This window comes from Podarcis pityusensis (genome assembly GCF_964106645.2).
Source record: "Podarcis pityusensis genome assembly, chromosome: 16".
NCBI classification, from domain to species: domain Eukaryota; kingdom Metazoa; phylum Chordata; class Lepidosauria; order Squamata; family Lacertidae; genus Podarcis; species Podarcis pityusensis.
In genome coordinates this window covers 18,786,668-18,805,848 of record NC_138041.1, presented here as the reverse complement: position 1 = coordinate 18,805,848, position 19,181 = coordinate 18,786,668, and the positions used below count along the sequence as shown (strand labels likewise).

The 19,181-nt window shown below is 51.1% G+C and overlaps 1 protein-coding gene and 1 long non-coding RNA gene across 2 annotated transcripts in view; one reads left to right on the top strand and one right to left on the bottom strand.

Annotated features, from left to right (window-relative positions):
• LOC308466046 overlaps positions 1–19,181 on the bottom strand; it is a 170,293-nt gene that overhangs the window by 76,144 nt on the left and 74,968 nt on the right. The window lies entirely within an intron of this gene.
• The window catches only part of PCNX3 (pecanex 3), a 48,326-nt gene that overhangs the window by 22,938 nt on the left and 6,207 nt on the right, over positions 1–19,181 (top strand). Inside the window, exons 14-31 of the mRNA XM_080986143.1 lie at positions 787–958; positions 1,066–1,176; positions 1,821–1,912; positions 2,227–2,336; positions 2,784–2,889; positions 3,812–3,904; positions 4,712–4,862; positions 5,266–5,413; positions 6,836–7,013; positions 8,617–8,725; positions 9,445–9,574; positions 11,006–11,064; positions 12,252–12,467; positions 14,441–14,694; positions 15,557–15,787; positions 16,343–16,446; positions 17,145–17,292; positions 17,510–17,740. Of these exons, the coding sequence (XP_080842269.1) occupies positions 787–958; positions 1,066–1,176; positions 1,821–1,912; positions 2,227–2,336; positions 2,784–2,889; positions 3,812–3,904; positions 4,712–4,862; positions 5,266–5,413; positions 6,836–7,013; positions 8,617–8,725; positions 9,445–9,574; positions 11,006–11,064; positions 12,252–12,467; positions 14,441–14,694; positions 15,557–15,787; positions 16,343–16,446; positions 17,145–17,292; positions 17,510–17,740 (2,643 nt within the window). The remainder of the gene's footprint in view (positions 1–786; positions 959–1,065; positions 1,177–1,820; positions 1,913–2,226; positions 2,337–2,783; positions 2,890–3,811; positions 3,905–4,711; positions 4,863–5,265; positions 5,414–6,835; positions 7,014–8,616; positions 8,726–9,444; positions 9,575–11,005; positions 11,065–12,251; positions 12,468–14,440; positions 14,695–15,556; positions 15,788–16,342; positions 16,447–17,144; positions 17,293–17,509; positions 17,741–19,181) is intronic.

The window sequence follows — 19,181 nt, the reverse complement described above, 5'->3', positions numbered from 1 at the left end:
TTTCAGTAGACATCTGAAGGCAGCCCTGTATAGGGAAGATGTAAGTATTCGATGCTTTATTGTGGTTTTCTAATTTGTTGGAAGCCACCCAGAGTGATTGGGGCAACCCAGTCAGATGGGCAGCATATAAATTTATTATTATTATTATTATTATTATTAAAGGAGGGTTGACTCACCCACTGATGGGGAAAGGGGTTCAGTGCTACCTGGCTTGGGTGCATGAGAAACCTCCCCATTTCTCACATGATCAAACCCTGCAGAAAGCTGATGGGCAGGAAGGTCAGTCCTACCTTATTTGGGCACAGGAGGTTCCCAAGTGCCCAACAGACAGGTGATTTCCAGGCACAATGCCAGCCTCTTCACAATGGATTTTAACAGCCAGGTAGTGGCATGGTGGGGGGATACAGGGGTAGCACAGAAGAGGCAAAGTATATTTCTAGGTGGATGAGTTGTAAGATCTCTGAAAGAAAAATGACAGCATGTTTACTGACTGGAGGAGTCCAACTTACCCCCCTCCTGGTGCCACCGATGGAGACATATGACCTGGCAATCATCCAGCATGCGAATGAAGAATGGGAGGGGCCTGATAAGGATCTGGCCTGTGGATCCAGCCCCCTGCTCTCTGCTGCCTTCTGCTGCATGCATGAAAGATGGCCTTGGAAGGCAGACATGAAGCAGTCCCTCCCCAGGGACCTCGCAGCCTTGTGCTAGTTGCTGTCCCTAAAGAGGAAGCATCCCTGGCCCCTGCTCTCAAGGGGGCTTTTCTGTTTTCCCTTCCTCCGGCAGGGGCACAACTGGATCATCGCCTACAGCCGCCCCGTTTACTTCTGCGTGGCGTGCCTCTTGATTTGGTTTCTGGACCTCTGCGCCCACGCCGTGCCCCTCCCACCTGTCTCCTTCTACGACCTCACCCTCTTCTCCGCCGGCTTCTTCTACTGCGCCCGAGACGTGGCGATCGGTGAGTGGCTGGTGGGGTGGCCCACGGCTGGCGAGAGAATCCCCGGGCGGCTCATGGGGTCATTTGAATGTCCGTGGCTTGATTCCGTTTTTTCTTTTCTCACCCAGTTTTCACCCTCTGCTTCCCGGCCATCTTCCTCTTCGGACTCCTCCCCCAAGTCAACACTTGCTTCATGTACCTTCTGGAGCAAGTGGACATGAACATCTTTGGCGGAACAGGTGCAGAGAGAAGAGGGGAAGGGTGAAAGGGGAAGGGCTGGGGTGGGTGGGGCTGAGGGGGTCTCGGGGTTCTGCTGGAGGTACAGAGCACATTCCTCCGTCCTCCCCGGTTCGCGTGAAAAAAGGGCGATGCATTGCTGAGCTGAGCATCCGGAGTGGAGCTGGGTATGGGCTGCAGCACTTCAAACTGTGGGTCCAAGGTGGGACCCCCATAGTGCAGGCTGCAAAAGGGTTTCAGTCTTGTTTTAAACCTACCTGTTGCTTTTGTGCTTTTAACTGTTTATAATTATTGTGTGTAAATCGCTTTGAGACAGTGGTTTAGAAGGCAATTGATACATTAATTGTAATAATGCAGTCATACCGTGGAAGTCAAACGGAATCCGTTCGACTTCCAAAACGTTCAAAAACCAAATTGCGGCTTCTGATTGGCTGCAGGAAGCTCCTGCAGCCAATCAGAAGCTGCGAAAGCCACATCGAACCTTTGGGTTCCAAAAGAATGTTCTCAAACCGGAACACCCACTTCCGGGTCTGCGGCATTCGGGAGCCAAAATGTCCGAGTTCCAGGGTGTTCGGGATCCAAGTTACAACTGTAATAATGATAATTTATGGTGCTGCCTTCTCTTTCTCTCTCTCCCCACCCACAGCTGCCACCAGTCCCCTCACCGCCCTTGTTGCTCTCCTGCGCAGCCTCCTCGTGGCTGCCCTTCTGTACGGTTTCTGCCTTGGGGCCATCAAGGTACCTGACCTTTGTGGGGGGCGAACGGGCCAAACTTGCCTTTGGGGAATAGGCCGGGGCTGGGTGTTGGCATTGAGCTCCAGGGCAGGTTCAGGTGGTTTGCTTTGTGGTCACACTGCAACCTTTTGGTCTGAAGCAACTGTGCCATCAGATCAGATCTAGGTTGGGGGGGGTCCGCTTTTGGCTGCCTGCTAGGGCTGTGTATTGCTAGGCTGCCTGCTAGGGCTTTGGGTTTCAGGCGGGGGCTTTGAGGGTATTGCAGTTTCTCTGAGCCTGATTGGTTTAGTTTCTCTCCTCTTTGCTCTCTCTCCCAGACTCCGTGGGGTGACCAGCACGTGCCCGTCCTCTTCTCCGTCTTCTGTGGCCTCCTCATGGCACTCTCGTATCACCTGAGCCGCCAGAGCAGTGACCCAACTGTGCTCTGGTCTGTATCCCATGCGGGATGGATGGGGAGTGCAGCCTGCAGCAGCAGAGAGCGAGGAGGGAGTTAGGACTCCTGCGTGGCAGGGAGACAATTTGGGGGTGGGGGGAGAGCAGGGTTTGCAATCAATAGCTGCTGGGAGGTGGAAGGACGAGAAAGGGGAGGATTGCTGGAGACAGTGGAGCAGATTCCTATGGGAGGTGGTGGACTCTCCTTTCTTGGAGGTTTCGAAGCAGAGGTTGGGTGGCCATCTGTTATGTGCGATCTAGTTGAGATTCCTGCGTTTGCAGGGGGTTGGACTAGATGACCCTCAGGGTCCCCTTCCGACTCTACAGTTCTGTGATTCTATGACTCCCCCAGCCAGCTTGACGTGGGGAGAGGCATGAGCCTGCTGGGGATTTCCTAACCCTAGTTCTTTTCTTCCCTGTTTGTCTCCCCCGGACGGGACAGGTCTTTGATACGAAACAAGCTTTTCCCTGAATTTGAAAACCGCAATGTGGAGAGCCCCCCACTTGGAATCAAGGATCCGCTGCCTGAGAAACTACGCAGCTCCCTGGTGAGTAAGGAGGCTTGAGGAATTTGTGGGTGGGTGTTGAAAAGCTCACTCATCTGAGGCACAGCCCCCAAATTCATTTGCAAATTGGGCATAGTCTGCACTGAGCCAGGCAGCGGGAGGAGAGCTGCCTTTTTAATTTTTATTTTCTGTGCAACTTCCCAGGGAAGGGTAGCACGCCATCACCCCAAGGAGCATTTCCATCCACATTTTAAAGCGGCGGTGCTTCTTCGCTTCTCCAACCGGCTATGAGCTGTGTAAAATTTAAAAAGTAGGGCGAGTGGGGAAGTTGAAATACAGCCTGCAAACCGCCTTTCATGTGGATTAAATAAAAAAGACCTGCGCTTGCAAAGGGGCTATCTCTTGGTCACGTGCAAAATTGAAGTGGTTTGAGTTCAGGCTGCTCTGTCCATCCCTGCTGGTGAGGTGGGTGGGGCAGCCTGGAAAAGGAAAAAGAAGGGGGTCTGCCCTATGCAGTTTTACGTCTTCACTGATAAATGGTGTCCTAGCAACGGGCCGTCCCAGAGTGGTCCATCAGCATAAAACAGGGCTGTCCAACAGGTTGACTACTATCTACTGTTAGATTGACCAGACCGGTGTCCGTGGTAGATCGCGGGATCCTCCTCCCCCCCCCCAAAAAAAGCTCAACAACTTTGGTAGATCACTGCCATTTATTTTATAGTGGGAGTAGATCTCAGTCTCTTGAAAGTTGGACATGCCTGGCTTAAAATATCGGCATAGTAGTGATCTTCCATAAGAGAAAGTTGTGATGGGCTTTTTGAGGAAAAGGGAGCTCCCTGGAGGGTGTGGGGCTCAGGTGTCTGGGTCTCAGATGCAAGCCAGCCGGTCACCTCTAAAGCAAAGGGCAATGTGCACAGAGAAAGTCCCAGCTTCTCACTTCCTCTTCCTCCTCGCCCCAACGCAGCGGGAGATCCTTCACTCAGACCTGGTCATGTGCCTCGTCATCGCTGTCCTGACATTTGCCATCAGCGCCAGCACCGTCTTCATCGCTCTTGAGGTACCCGTGGGAAGAAAGGCGTGGCGTTGGTGGGTGTGGGAGACAGAGGCTCCAAAGGAGCTTGGGTGCTGCTTTGCGCAGGGAGTGTCAGCGGTTGCCAAGGAGGTGCCCAGCGCTCCAGAGCCAAAAACTTGAGATCTGTGGGGTCCGGTGATGTCACAGATTTGCCGATGTCTGTGGATTGGACCCAGCGGCAGTAATGGGGGTGGTGGGGGTGTTACTAGAGGTAGAAGGAAGGAAGGCAATCGTAGATTCATAGAATTGGAAGGGACCCTGGCAATAATCTAGCCCAACCGCCTGCAATGCAGGAATATGCAACTGTCCCATACAGGGATTGAACCTGCAGCCTTGGTGTTATCAGCACAGCACTCTAACCGACTGAGCTATCCAGGGAGTAGCTGTGAAGGCCTAGAAAAAGAATTGGGTTAGGAGATCGGGTGACAATCCCCCCCCCCCCCACAGAATTTTAAAAAGAAAATTGAAAACCTCCTGTGAACCATGTGTGAAGGGACCATCAGGGTCATCTAGATTAAGAGTCTCATGCTACATTGACTAAACTATTTTCTGCCCAGCTTGTTGGCACCAGTGTCCCCCTGCCGCCCACCCCCCTGGCAGTCCAACAGTTCTTTGAGCCGCTCACTTAGATAACCCTTGGCAGGTAGGCATTACTTAGTCTAGTAAGCCCATACACATAGAAGAAAAACAGTGAGTGAGCTGGTGCTCTGGGCTAACAAGCTTAACAGCAACCCTTTATGTGCCTGCAGTGTGCTTTATTGCATTGCCCGCCTCTTGTTCTGCCCTTCCCAGTCTGTTCTAGGTTACGTGCTCTACGCTTTGGCCGGCCTGGTGGGCTTCGTCACTCACTACCTGCTGCCCCAGCTGCGGAAGCAGCTGCCCTGGTTCTGCCTCTCGCAGCCGGTGCTGAAGCCGCGCGAGTACAGCCAGTTCGAAGTGCGCAGTAAGTACCCCGGGTACACGTACATGGGCAGGCGTCTCTAAACATGGTGTTCCTCTGAGCTCTTGAGCAGGGAGAGGCTGCCTTTGGAGGGCTCATTGCTCTCAGCTCAGCCCTGGGATGGTGCAGGCATGGGATGATGCCTTTTGTGCACCTGGACTTCTTATGGCACAAAGCAGAGCTTCTAGGTAGGCTTGAGACGCAGCGCAGCAAGCCTTGAGCCCCCAGGGAAGCACTGTGGCTCAGTGGTGCCGTGTCTTGGTAAGGCTGGGAGAGACACCCCTGCCTCTAACCCTGGAGAGCTGCTGCCGGTCAGTGAAGATAGTTCTCAGCTAGATTGGGCCAAGCAGGTGATTGAGCATCGTCTTATGTTCCTGTGTGCCTTCCTCCACTCAACATCTTCCAGGTGCTGCCCAGCTGATGTGGTTTGAGAAGCTCTACGCCTGGCTACAGTGTGTGGAGAAATACTTCATCTACCCAGCTGTGGTGCTCAACGCTCTCACCATTGATGCCCACTTGGTCAGCACTCCACGGCAGGACAAGTTCTGCATCTAGTAAGTCCCACTCCCATGCTGGGCTGCAACTTCATTGTATGGTGGCAGGGGCTGCTGTGGTGGACTTTCTCTCCCTCCCTCCCTCCGCTCCTTCTCTCTGTCACCTTCTGCACTTCTGGGTAGAAAGCTGTCTTAAGGGTTCTCTAGTGCCAAAAATGTTTGCACAAGGAAAACATGACTCCCTAAGACTACATTTGCACCATATATATTTGAAACTGTATGATACCAGCTTCAACAGTCATGGCTTTCCCCAAAGAATTCTGGAAGCTGTAGTTTGTTACAGGTGCAGAGAGCTGTTAGGAGACTCCTTATTCTCCTTGTGGAGCTGCAATTCCCAGACTTCCCCGTGAAGAGAGATAAATTGTTTAAGCACTCTTGAGAATTGTATTTTTCTGTGCGGGGAATATAGTGGCCTCTGAACAACCTTCGGCACCCTTAACAAGCCACAGCTCCCGGGATTTTGGATGAGGGGGAACCATGACTGCTTAAAGCGGTATCATAGTGTTTAAAATTACGTTGTGAATAGAGTCTTTTCCCACCTGGTGTCTTTCAGAGGTTTTGAACCACAATTCTGATCAGCATGCTAACTGGGGCTGATGGCAGCTGTAGCCTAACATATCTGGGGGGCACCAGGTTGGGGAAAGCTGCTCTAAATTATGGCTGTCAGAAAACCCTTGTGTAACTGCATCATTTTCAGAATTTGTTGTGTGCTTGCTGATCACAGGGATTGGGTGTGGGTGTGTACTTGGGCCATGAGTACTGAGAAACTCCACTCGTGCCTCTTCCAACCATTTTTTGACTTCTGAGATGTCCATATAACTTCCAAGCAAAGGGTAGCAAATAATCAGCCTAATAAGCCAATATCCTTAAGCATACTGAATTTGCAATATGAAATCCTGTGCTTGCTCACCATTTGTGCAGAATGATCTAATAGCATTGGCCGCCAAGACTGGATTTTTGTGTGTGTACTTCTGTTACTGCCCAGGCTGAGGCGTTGGCGCTGAACTGAAAGCGTGTGCTTATGTGTGTGTTTAAGTGAGTTTCTAGCTGTTGCGTTTATGAAGCTGTGCTTTGAACGTCAGTGGGCTGTGCCTGGCAGAATCTCAGAAGCCAGAGCGTACCGGGAGGGTGGGGGACTGAGGGGAACTTTTGTGTCTGCATTTGGCTCTTTGGTTCTCCCAATGAATAGCAGGAGCGGTGTGCATAGCCTGCAGAAAAGCATTTTGCAGAAGCGTTGCACGATTCATTTGTGATCAGAAATCATGAACACTGGGCTCCAAATGCCTTTGGCTAGCAATAAACTTTTAAGAACCTTGGGTTTCCCTTTTTATTTTTATTTTTGCTGGCTGTAGAGGACAGATGCACGAGTAACATATTCTCTCTTCTTTTCCCTTTCCCTGCCTCCCTCCCCTCTAATCCCAGTTGCCGAGCCCTCCTCATCACCATTGCAGGCATGAAACTTCTGCGCTGCTCCTTCTGCTGCCCCCCTCAGCAGTACGTCGCCCTGGGCTTCACTGTCCTCTTCTTCCAGTTTGACTACAAGCAGTACTCCGAGGGCTTCCTCACCGACTACTTTGTCATGTCCATCCTCTTTAGCAAGGTGGGTGCTGACCTGAACCCCCCTCTCCTGTCAGGAAGAGAGTCCTGGAATCATAGAGTTGGAAGGAACCCTGAGGATCATTCCTGCAATGTAGGAATATGTAGCTCTCCCATACGGCGATCGAACCTGCAACCTAAGCATTATCAGCACCGCGCTCTAACCAGTCCTTAGACTGTGGCAGAACAGGCAGGTTTGCTTGGGGTCCAAGGGGCTAGGAGAATGCATTGCAGTGCCTTCCTCTGATTTGGTGCCATTCATTTGGGAAGTGATAGCAGATCTTCTATGAACTAATATCAAACTCCTTCTCTGAGTGTGAATTCTTTATTTTTTTCATTCATTCATTTAATTGATTTCTGTTTCTCCTTGGAGCTCATATGTGGTTTCCCCTCCTCCCCATTTTATCCTCACAACAACTCTGTCAGGTAGGCTAGGCTAAGACAGCCAATGGCCCAAGGTCACCACCCAGTGAGCTCCATTGCTTACAAAAAGAGCAAATTTGAACTTTGGTCTCCCAGGTCCCTAGTCCAGCACTCTAAACACTGCACGACACTGGCTTTTACATAGCCAAAAGAAATTCCACTGTCCTTTCACAGCAAGGAAGTATCACCAGGCTCAGGAGAACTCAAAAGTTTGCAGAAGCATAAGAAATGGAAGGAGGGGTCCCTCCAACAGCCCAAAGTAGAATTGAGTGTGGCTCAGTGGAATGCTAGCTGACTGTTAGGGGAGGGGAAATGGATGGTGTGGGAAAGGTGAATGGAATGGAGTGTCCTGCAAGGTGGCACGGCTAGCTGGTTGGCTGGAGCTATGAATTGGAGCACTTTGTACTGCAACCTTCTGTTGCAGATATCACTGGTATCCAGTGGCTGGCTCCATTCTTGCAATTGAGGAACTGGCTCGTTCTAACACGACAGTCCCTATTTGTGTCCTGCGCTCCTGTGTTTAGATTGCCTTCTGTTTATTTACTGATTGGTTGGTTTTATTTTTATTTTTCAGTAGATTTGTGGCCTGCTTTTCAACTGGCATTCCCAAGGCAGTTCGCAACATAAAAAAAATTGCAGTAAACCCATTAGCCGCCTTACAGTTTAAACAAAGGGAAACCAAAGGTTTCTGCTGCTGTTTTTAACCATTTGTACCTCTCATTCCTTTTCAGTGTATTGAGGGAACCCAAAAGTTTTGGGTTACCCTGTCCAGAGGACTGCATAATCATTGTCACCCGCTATCTGGAAGGGCTTTTTATCTTCTTTACCCAGTAAAGAGCCAATCCCTGGCAGCATAGCAAATCACAAAGGAAGGAAGGAGTTTGGAAAGTGGCGTGCAGCGCAGTCTTTGACGAGGAGTGTCTGGTGCAGGTCAAAGAGGAGGGGCAGGGGAGGAGGACAGGCAGGGACTCCACAGATTGTGGACCAACCCATTGGGAATAGGGAAGGTGACCCAAGACTTCTAATGGGCAATTTTTCCTTTATCAAATTCAGGTGGGGCCTATCCTTTAGCCATCCCAGTCTGCTCCCTCTCCTCTCTGATCCACTAGTCTCTACTGCTGGACTGAGCTCCATGTGGGTAAACTTCTCTGTTCTTCTTTTCCCGCACCCCATCCCCTCTCCAGCTGTGGGACCTCTTATACAAGCTCCGGTTTGTGCTCACCTACATCGCCCCCTGGCAGATCACGTGGGGCTCTGCTTTCCACGCCTTCGCTCAGCCGTTCGCCGTACCTCGTATCCTTTTCCTATTGCGACAGCCAAGGGGTGGAGGTGGAAGGCAGCGCGTTCAGAGTTTTCCTCAGTAATAGTCAATTCATTTCATGAAATTTACTTGGCAGAGGAACGCTCAAGTGTTTTACAAATGATTCCCCCTACTCCGTTTCTGTCCTCCGCTCTCAACACAACCCCTGTCATCCAACAGGAGTGGCAGCAGACTCAGGACTGCACATTTAACCAGTGGGATTCACTGCCACATGATGTTCTGGTGGGCAACATAAGCTGCTTCTAGGAAGATTCAGTTCGTCAGTGACTCAGTAGCTTGAATTAGAGCAGCCATGGTGAACATTTTTACTTGTTTCCTGTTATCTATACCCCCAGCTTTCCTTCAAGGAGTTCAGCATGGTTCTCTGCCTCTCTGTTTGATCCCCAAAGCAGCTCTGTGACGTAGGTTAGGCTGAGAGAGGCAGTGACTGGCCCAAGGTTGCCCATTGAGCTTCCTGGCTGGGTGTGGGTGTGAACCCTGGTCTCCCAGATCCCAGTGCATCACTCTCACTCCTACAGCACCCTGTTTTGGTGAATGCTGCAGTCAGAGAGCAGGTGGCTGGCTGTAACTTTCAGCACCTGGGGTGTGCTGACATTGGACACTGAACCAGCAGCAAGAGTAGCCGGGTATTTGACTTTGTCCTTTTTGAACTTGATGCTGACGTTTCCTTGACTGCTGCCTGCCTGTCCAGACTCTGCAATGCTGTTTGTCCAGGCTGTCCTATCTGCTCTATTCTCCACCCCTCTCAACCCGCTGCTGGGCAGCGCCGTCTTCATCATGTCCTACGCTCGCCCCGTCAAGTTTTGGGAGCGCGACTACAAGTGAGTGCCGAGCATGTTGCAGGGAGACCCTGGAGCCAATCTCCCTTGCCACTCAGCCGCTAATAGTAATGATGATAATAATAATAATAATAATAATAATAATAATAGGTTTCCCCAGCCACTCTGGGCAGCTTCCAGCAAAATACAATAATTAATAAAATATTGGAAACTTCTCTAAGCAGGGCTGCTTTCAGATGTCTTCTAAAATTCAGATAGTTGTTTATTTCTTTGACATCTGATGGAAGGGCGTTCCACAGGGCGGGCGCCACTACTGAGAAGGCCCTCTGCCTGGTTCCCTGTAACTTCGCTTCTCGCAGTGAGCTCTGGACCTCAGTGTCCGGGCAGAATGATGGGGGTGGAGACGCTCCTTCAAGTATACTGGGCCAAGGCCGTTTAGGGCTTTAAAGGTCAGCACCAACACTTTGAATTGTGCTCGGAAACATACTGGGAGCCAATGTAGGTCCTTCAGGACTGGTGTTATGTGGTCTTGGCAGCCACTCACAATCACCGGTCTAGCTGCCGCATTCTGTATTAGTTGTAGTTCACAGTCACCTTCAAAGGTAGCCCCACATAGAGTACATTGCAGTAGTCCAAGCGGGAGATAACCAGAGCATGTACCACTCTGGCGAGACAATCCATGGGCAGGTAGAGTCTCAGTCTGCGTACCAGATGGAGCTGATATAGACAACTGCCCTGGACGCAGAATTGAGCTGCGCCTCCATGGACAGCTGTGAGTTCAAAATGACTCTGGAGTGAGCTTTCTACAATAGGGACGTAAACGTTGTCTTGTATGGAGACAGCTCTTTGGTCCATCTAGCCCAGCATTGTCTACCCCAGGGGTGGGGAACTCCCATCATCCCTCATCACTGGCCATGCTGGCCGGGGCCCATGGGAGTTGTAGTCCAGGTTCCCCACTCTTGGTCTACACCAAGCAGTCTCCAGCTGTTTGGGGACTACAATTCCCATCATCCCTGACCACTGGTCCTGCTAGCTAGGGATGATGGGAGTTGTAGTCCCAACAACCACTGGAGATCCAAGTTTGGGAAACTGGCAGTGGCTCTGTCCGTTTAGAGTTTCAAGTAGGAGACAATTCCCAGCCCTACCTGGAGATGCCAGGGACGCAACCCAGAACCTCCTGCTTGCAAAGGGATTCCTCCGGCATTGAGCTACAGCCCTTCCTCACTGGATCACAGGGTCCATACTCTTGGCCAGGACCACATTCCTGCTGATTGTGGGTGGGACTGGATCCAGGGGTGGGCAGGCCAGAGCCAGAAGTGGGTGAACTGCCCCCTTTTGTCTCCCTCCCTGTCCCGGGGGCTGCTGTGGGAAAACTCAGAAGGTCCGAACTGATTACTTGCAAAGACATTTCTAAGTTAGGCTGAGGACCACAGGTTGCTCCCCCCTTGTCTAATCTCTCTCCTTTCTTCTCAGCACCAAGAGAGTTGACCATTCCAACACCCGACTGGCCACGCAGCTTGACCGCAACCCAGGTGTGTTTCCAGGGGTGGCCCCCTACTGGAGAGCTTGAGGCTGACAGCAGGTTGGGGATTGGCACAGAACTCCGGCTCCTAGTCCATTTCTTATGTCAACCTGGTCTAAAAAAAGCCACTGTAACATAAGAGTAAATCTTGTGCTTTAGTTCTGTGGCTGTTTTCCAGCTCTCCGTCCACCTTTCTATGTAAATCCGCACATTTAAAATGATTTTGCAGTGCAATCCTAAGTGTGCTTTCCTGTAAAGGAAATCCCACAGCCTTCCGTGGGTCTGACTAATAAGTGCTGTTTCGTATCCAGACATTGCCGGCTCAAAAGACTAAAGGCCATATTAGATGTACCTTTTGTGCAGCCACAGAGGGAGTTTGAATTTGATAGGCATAATGATGGGAGGTGATTAATACTTTTTCCACAAGTCACCTGTCCCTGGGCTACAGTTCCTTGCTGCAAGAGCAGGACCCATCCGCTATGCCTGGTGTCTCTGCCTCTGCTTATAAACATAGGCACTTCCCAGGCTAAAGCGCAGTACGGTCGATAAAAGAGCCAGTGCGCTGCTTAAATGGAGTGTGAATGCCACAAGGTAGTCATAAGGGCACATAGGAAGCTGACTTACATCCTGTCAGACTAATTTTCTGTCTAGCCCAGTATTGCTGATTCTGGCTGGCAGCAGCTCTCCAGGGTGTGAGAGGGAACCTTCCCTAGTCCTGCTGCGTCAGATGGCAGGGACTGATCCTGCAGCCCTTTGCCCACAAAGCAGGGGCTCTATCTTTGAGCTGCAGTCCCCATCCCTGAAGACAGGAGACTGCCTTACACTGAGTCAGGGTCTTTGACTGTCAGCCCAGTGACACTGGCTGGCAGTGGCTCCTTGTGGTCTTGGGCAGAGATAAGTTCTCATCCGCTGATTCATTTAAATGGAGAAGCTTTCCGGGAGTTTCTTGGGTGCAAAGCAGGCGCTGCAACACTTGAGCTGCCATGGAAGCCAGCAGTAGTCATGCACCATGGGCAAAGAAAACCCCCTCCCCTCCTTTGCCCAAATCACTAGCCTGCCTGTTGTGGAGGGAAGCCCTTCTGGGTCCCGAATGATGAGGGTAGAGCTGGGAATCCAACATCTGGAAGGCTGCTCCTCTCTGCCTCCCCTGTGCTTTTGGTACGTATTTGTGCTCATATGGTTTGCCCCGATTTGCAGGCGCCGATGACAATAACCTGAACTCCATCTTCTACGAGCACCTGACACGCTCCTTGCAGCACACACTCTGCGGGGACCTGATCCTGGGGCGCTGGGGCAACTACACCACAGGGGACTGTTTCATCCTGGCCTCGGACTACCTGAACGCCCTCGTGCACCTCATCGAGATTGGCAACGGCTTGGTGACCTTCCAGCTGCGGGGCCTCGAGTTTCGCGGTAAGTCAGCAGGGAGACCAAAGCGATGGGGAAGCCCATGATCTTCCTGCTGAATCTTCCTGGGACAGAAGACTGCTCCTGGGGCTGTTTGTGGGATCCGATGGGAAATGTAATCCAAAACATTTGGAGGGCCCCAGAAGACTGGATTACAGCTTCCACCTTCCCTGACGGTTGGCTACACTGGCTGGAGCTGATGGGAGATGGACGCCCAACATCTGGGTCTCTACACATGGGCTGTCCCTGGTCCATATTGTCACACACACACACCAGGTTTCAGTAATGGTCTTTCCCAGCCTTGCCAGGAGATGCTGGGAATTGAACCTGGGACATTTTGGCCTTTGAAATCTGGGCATAGGAAGCTTCTTTATATCAAGTCAGACTTGATTTGCCCATTCAGCCTTCCAGTATTGCCTACTGCAGCCTTCTGCAGCCTGGTGCCATCCAGATGTTTTGGACTGCAAATCCCATCAGCCCAAGCCAGCTTGGCCAGTGGTCAAGGATAATGGGAGTTGAGGTCCAAAACACCTGTAGGTAACTAGGGTGCAGAAGGCTGGTCGTTGTTGTTGTTGTTGTTGTTGTTGTTGTTATGGCGGTTGTTCGACAGTGGAACAGTCACCCTCAGGAGGTTATGGACTCTCTGGGCCTCATCAAATGCAGTTCTGGGCCTCATCAATAGGAGTATCGCATCTAGATCAAGGGAAGTAATAGTGCCACTGTATTCTGCTCTGGTCAGACGTCACCTGGAGTACTGTGTCCAGTTCTGGGCACCACAGTTCAAGAAGGACACTGACAAACTGGAACGTGTCCAGAGGAGGGCAACCAAAATGGTCAAAGGCCTGGAAACGATGCCTTATGAGGAACGGCTAAGGGAGCTGGGCATGTTTAGCCTGGAGAAGAGGAGGTTAAGGGGTGATATGATAGCCATGTTCAAATATATAAAAGGATGTCACATAGAGGAGGGAGAAAGGTTGTTTTCTGCTGCTCCAGAGAAGCGGACACGGAGCAATGGATCCAAACTACAAGAAAGAAGATTCCACCTAAACATTAGGAAGAACTTCCTGACAGTAAGAGCTGTTCGACAGTGGAATTTGCTGCCAAGGAGTGTGGTGGAGTCTCCTTCTTTGGAGGTCTTTAAGCAGAGGCTTGACAACCATATGTCAGGAGTGCTCTGATGGTGTTTCCTGCTTGGCAGGGGGTTGGACTCGATGGCCTTTGTGGTCTCTTCCAACTCTATGATTCTATGATTCTCCTTCTTTGGAGGTTTTTATGCAGAGGTTGGACGGCCATCTGTCATGGATGCTTTAGCTGAGATTCCTGCATTGCAGGGGGTTGGACTAGATGACCCTTGGTGTTCCTTCCAACTCTGTGTTTCTATGATTCTATTATTATTATTATTATTATTATTATTATTATTATTAAAATTTATTACCCACCTTCCAGCAGGTCCCAGGGTGGGTTACAACAATCCTAAGATTCAGAATTAAGAACAGTTAAAATACTGTCACTAACTAGCAGCGGGTCGCAGCAAAGAAAGGGCTTTTTCCCATCCCCTGCCTCCTGGTTCTTTTTTAAGTGGAGATACCAGAGTTGCCACTGAGCTCCATCCTTGCATCTAGCCTGTAGGCTGGAGGTAGGCAACACGCCAGCCCAGAGGTGGAATCAGCCAACCCCATCAATTTTGATGGCAGCGGCGCAGGCAAACAAAATTAAGAGACTGTTGTTGAGAGGTTTAGAACCCTCTGTGCTGTGATGCGAGTCGCCAGTGATCCCCCTCCCTAGGCATTAGATTGGCTACTTCATGAGCAAGGAGGGGGCAGTAGCCCTTCTCCTCAACTTATCTGCAAGGATCTCTGTGTTCTTGTTTAAGTGTGGGCTCAGATCTCCTGCTGTCAAGGTGACTATGGCCCATGGGCCACAGAGAGGTCAGTGCCTGCTGCCACAGACTGACGTGCAGGCTGCCCTTTCTTTTCCAGGTACCTACTGCCAGCAGCGAGAGGTGGAAGCCATCACGGAGGGGGTGGAGGAGGACGAGGGCTGCTGCTGCTGCGAGCCGGGCCACCTGCCGCGCATGCTGAGCTTCAACGCAGCCTTTGGGCAGCGCTGGCTGGCCTGGGAGGTGGCTGCCACCAAGTACGTCCTAGAGGGCTATAGCATCAGCGACAACAACGCCGCCTCCATGCTCCAGGTCTTCGATCTTCGGAAGATCCTCATCACTTACTACGTCAAGGTGAACCTCGTTGCCCAAGAGGGGAGATCTGTACTACTGCACTTCTGGGTTGTTAGTAATGGTTGTTGCGTCACAATAGTTTTATTTTTCTAAAAATGAAAAGGTTGATTGAAAGAGGTTGGTGCCTTCAGCAGGCACCGGAAAAGCAACAGAGTTGGTCGGTGCTGTTTTTCTAGAAAAAGAGGTGCTGGAACTCACCAGGAACATCTCCCTCATTCTTTTAGAATGGCAATGGCGCCCACCTGAGAAGTGCTGGAACTGAGTTCCGGGGGGAGCCCTGGAAACAATGCATATCTGATATTTACCATACAGAATTCCCAAAGGAATTGGTTGGTATTAGGGGGTCCCCTTTTCCGGTTGCATTTGAACAGTGAAATCTCCGCCTAACAAGCCAACAGGCATGAGCTTCATACAGTCACTTTGGTCTTAGGAATGAGGCCTTTAATGTAGAACTTTCCCCCCATCCCTGTATCAGACAGATGCCGCCTCTGTTAACTTTCTGGTGCCTCTTGAAGACCTTCCTTTTCCAACAAGCCTTTTAAATTGAGGTTTTTCTCCCAGTCTAATATTGTTTTTTGTTGATGTTTTTATTGTTGGTTCATTGGAATCATAAATAAAACAGAAGTTTGGAGCAGGGTTTCCCAAACTTAGGTCTCTATCTGTTTTGGAACTACAGTTCCCATCATCCTTGACCACTGGTCCTGCTAGCTAGGGATGATGGGAGTTGTAGTCCCAGAACAGCTGGAGAGAGGCCCAAGTTTGGGAAACCCTGGTTTAGAGAAACAGTCACAGAAAGTCTTGTGGCATGCAGACATCCCTCCCCTTCCATCCTTTGTGATCACCTCCACCTTCCCTTTGGCAGAGCATCATCTACTATGTGACTGGCTCTCCAAAGCTCGAGGAGTGGCTGGGCAACGAGGGGATCCAGGAGGCCCTCCGCCCCTGTACCTCTCTGAACTACGCAGACAGCGACCCCACCTTCAACCTCAACATAGATGAGGATTACGATCACCGCATGGCAGGCATCACCCTGGCTTCCTTCTGCAACATCTACCTCGACTGGATCCAGTACTGTGCTAGCCGCAGGGAGAAGGTGAGTCATGGGCTGTTGTAGGAGAGAAATGGTTGCTCCCTCTCTGGAAAAAGGAGGTGCCTGGCGTTCCACCTGGTTCTCCTGGAAGTCTTCCCAAACCCCCAATGTATGTGGGCTGCTCAGAGTCTTCCTGAGATGGAATAATTAGTAACAATAACTTTATTATTTAAATGCCGCCCATCTGAGTCTCCCTCTCCTGCTGCAACAAGCTGTCCTCCACCCTGGTCTCCAAGAACAAGCAGCATAATGAGGAGGTCAGAACAGAGACCAGATGTGTGCAGACACAGTTTGTGACTGCTTGGGAAACATCTGGGAGAGGAGGAGCCTTCAAAGGGGTGGAAGGTTGGGACCTTCAGTCTTGGCAGCTGCTCTATAAGGGCAAGAATTGTTGCTGAGCTGCAGGCCGTTTCCTTGAATAAACCTTCACTGACAACCCCGACTCTGCTTCTTCGTGCTGACCTGCAACTGACTCCAGCCCTTACAAATGCAGTTTCTGTGCATGGTCCCCGTTCTGCCTCCCATGCCTCTGTGTGTCTTTTCTTTCTTTCTTTGCAGCCGGTGGACCGGGAGTGGAACTCCCCTCTGGTCACCCTGTGCTTTGGGCTCTGTATCCTGGGGCGCCGGGCCTTGGGCACTGCCTCCCACAGCATGTCAGCCAGGTGAGACCAGCCCCAGACATGCCTCCTCCCCACCCTCTGTGTTAAGAACCCCAGTGTAGGTTTGATTGGAATGCTTTGCCACATGGGTTTATATTATTGTTTGCCTAGTGAGGCAGCATATCAGTTTGTATAATGATGGTGGTGGTGATGAGGATTCAGTTGTACCTCGGATCTCAAACACCTTGGTACTCGAACGTTTTGGCTCCCGAACACCACAAACCCGGAAGTGACTGTTTCAGTTTGTGAATGTTCTTTGGAACCCGAATGTCCGACGGGGGTTCCACAGCTTCTGATTGGCTACAGGAGTTTCTTGCAGCCAATCAGAACCCACACTTTGGTTTCCAAACGTTTTGGAAGTCAAACGGACTTCCAGAACGAATTCCGTTCGACTTCCAAGGTGCGACTGTATAGGGAACAACTGCTAAAGACTCCTGCTTGTGTGGCCTGCCTGAACAACATAGCTCAGTCTCTTAATCTAAGGCTTTTAATCTTAATCATGGCATGAGCCTCTTAATTTTAGGATTGTAGGTTCGAGCCCCACATTGGGCAAAACAAGTCCTACGTTGCAGGGGGTTGGACTGGATAATAATAATTTTTATTATTTGTACCCCACCCATCTGACTGGGTTTCCCCAGTCCCTTCCAACTCTGCAATTCCGTGATTCCTCCCTTCCTCCCTCCCTCCTTCTTTCTCTGCAGCCTGGAGCCCTTCCTGTACGGCCTGCATGCACTGTTCAAGGGGGACTTCCGAATCACATCACCCCGCGATGAGTGGGTCTTTGCTGACATGGACCTGCTGCATCACGTGGTGGCACCCGGAGTGCGCATGTCACTCAAGCTACACCAGGTGTGCCTTTGCCCCAACCACGTAATTAAGTAGGAGCATTGGAAGCTGCCATACAGAGCCAGGTCATGTCGTGGACTGGCTGGAGGGAGGGGAGTGGTGGGAGAAACCAGCTGGGGAACCCCTAAGGGAACCCCCAGGGGAAGAAGGCTCAGAGCCAGGGGTGCTCCTTCCCTGTCTCACCCTTTGCAATATAGCATTGCCTCTCCTCCTCTTCAAGGACCATTTCACCTCCCCGGACGAGTACGACGACCCAGCCGTGTTGTACGACGCCATACGGTCGAACGAGGAGAAGATGGTGATCTCGCACGAGGGCGACCCCGCTTGGCGCAGTGCCATCCTCACCAACACACCCGCCCTGCTGGCCCTGCGCCACGTGATGGATGACGCCAGCGACGAGTACAAGATTATCATGCTCAACAAGCGCTACCTCGGATTCCGGGTCATCAAGGTGGGCAAAAGGCTGAGATTGTGGGAGATGGATGGATTTTCCTCTTTCATGGGAGTGGGGGAGAAGCTGAGCTCTGTGGTCAGGGAAGTGTGAGGACTCAGGTAGCGAGAAAAGATTGCCCACGTCAGCATGGTTCAGGGCAAGCAGAGCCTGAAGCATCCACACTGGGAAACAAAGACAGACCAGTGTGTTTGGCTTCATGCAGTGGACTCACTTGGTTTCTCCAGCTCCTAAAAATAAACTTCATAGCAGCCTTCCTCAACTTGGTGGACTCCAGCTCCCACCTTCCCTGACCACTGACCACGCTGGCTAAGGCTGATGGGTGTTGTGGTCCGAAACATCTTAAGGGCAACAGGCTGGGGAAGTCAGTCCTTTGCATCATTTTCACCATCAGGGTTTTGCTGACTTGTGGAAGCTTTCTGTTGAGTCCCCTTCCAGCATTTTAGTTGGGCTGGCAATAGTTGTCCTGTCCACCTTGCACCTTTTTACAGAAGAACATCCTAGTCTCGGTTAACATCTCACCCAAAACTGCCTATATCTTTCTGTATACATAAAAATATAAGGTTGTCGTCATGCAGTCCTCGTTTGAGGAGTTGTAGCACCTCGCCACATCACAATACTGCATTTTCATGAAGTCAGGGTTTGGTAGGGGAGCAACAGAGAAGGCCGGCAGTTGCACAACACTAGTGGGCATGGCATGGGAGTGAAAAGGGAGGAACACTGATGGGAAAAACAACAGCAGAAGTTAGAGCTGGGCTGGGGAGAAGAAAATTGTGGTTTTAAACAATGGCAGAGGTTTGAGTAAAGTACCTTCATACCGTGGGATATTTAGGGGTGGGGTTGGCAAGTAGAACAAGCAGGGGTGCAGCCTTGTGTGTGTACCCATGCACCCACCCTAGAATAGCTGTTAAAATGACCTCAAAAGGGTTTTCCTACAATGCTTTGGGTGGTGTGAGGAGGCTTGCAGGCAAGAGAGCCTGGAAGTGAGCTGGTGTTGCTCATCCCCACTCGTCTTTGAGCCTCTGTCTGGATTACCTGCAAGCGTGTGCCAGCTTGAGCTTGCATGCCAGGCATGCCCAGAGGTGCCTTTTGCAGGAAGAGGCATCTCTGGGGAGACAGACCTGCCTGGATCCCAACCAGAAGAGCAGCTGGGTGTGTCACTGACTGAACCAGCAGGCGCAGCAAGGCCAAGCAGTTGCAGTGCACCCACATCCATTGCTCAGGCAGCGGCCAGAACTTCTACTATTGGCATGGGTTCTCCTGGGACTTGTGCAGAGATTCCGGGTTCAGAAGGTGAAACTGCAAAGAAGAGACTGTTGAGGAGCTAATTTGGGCTTTTGGTGGATGCCCCTTCGACTCCATCCTGCACCCAGCTCCCGCTCCCAAAGCTGGAAACTTGCGCTGTGTGCTTCTTTCGGAGCAACGCTTTCCTCCCTCCTTC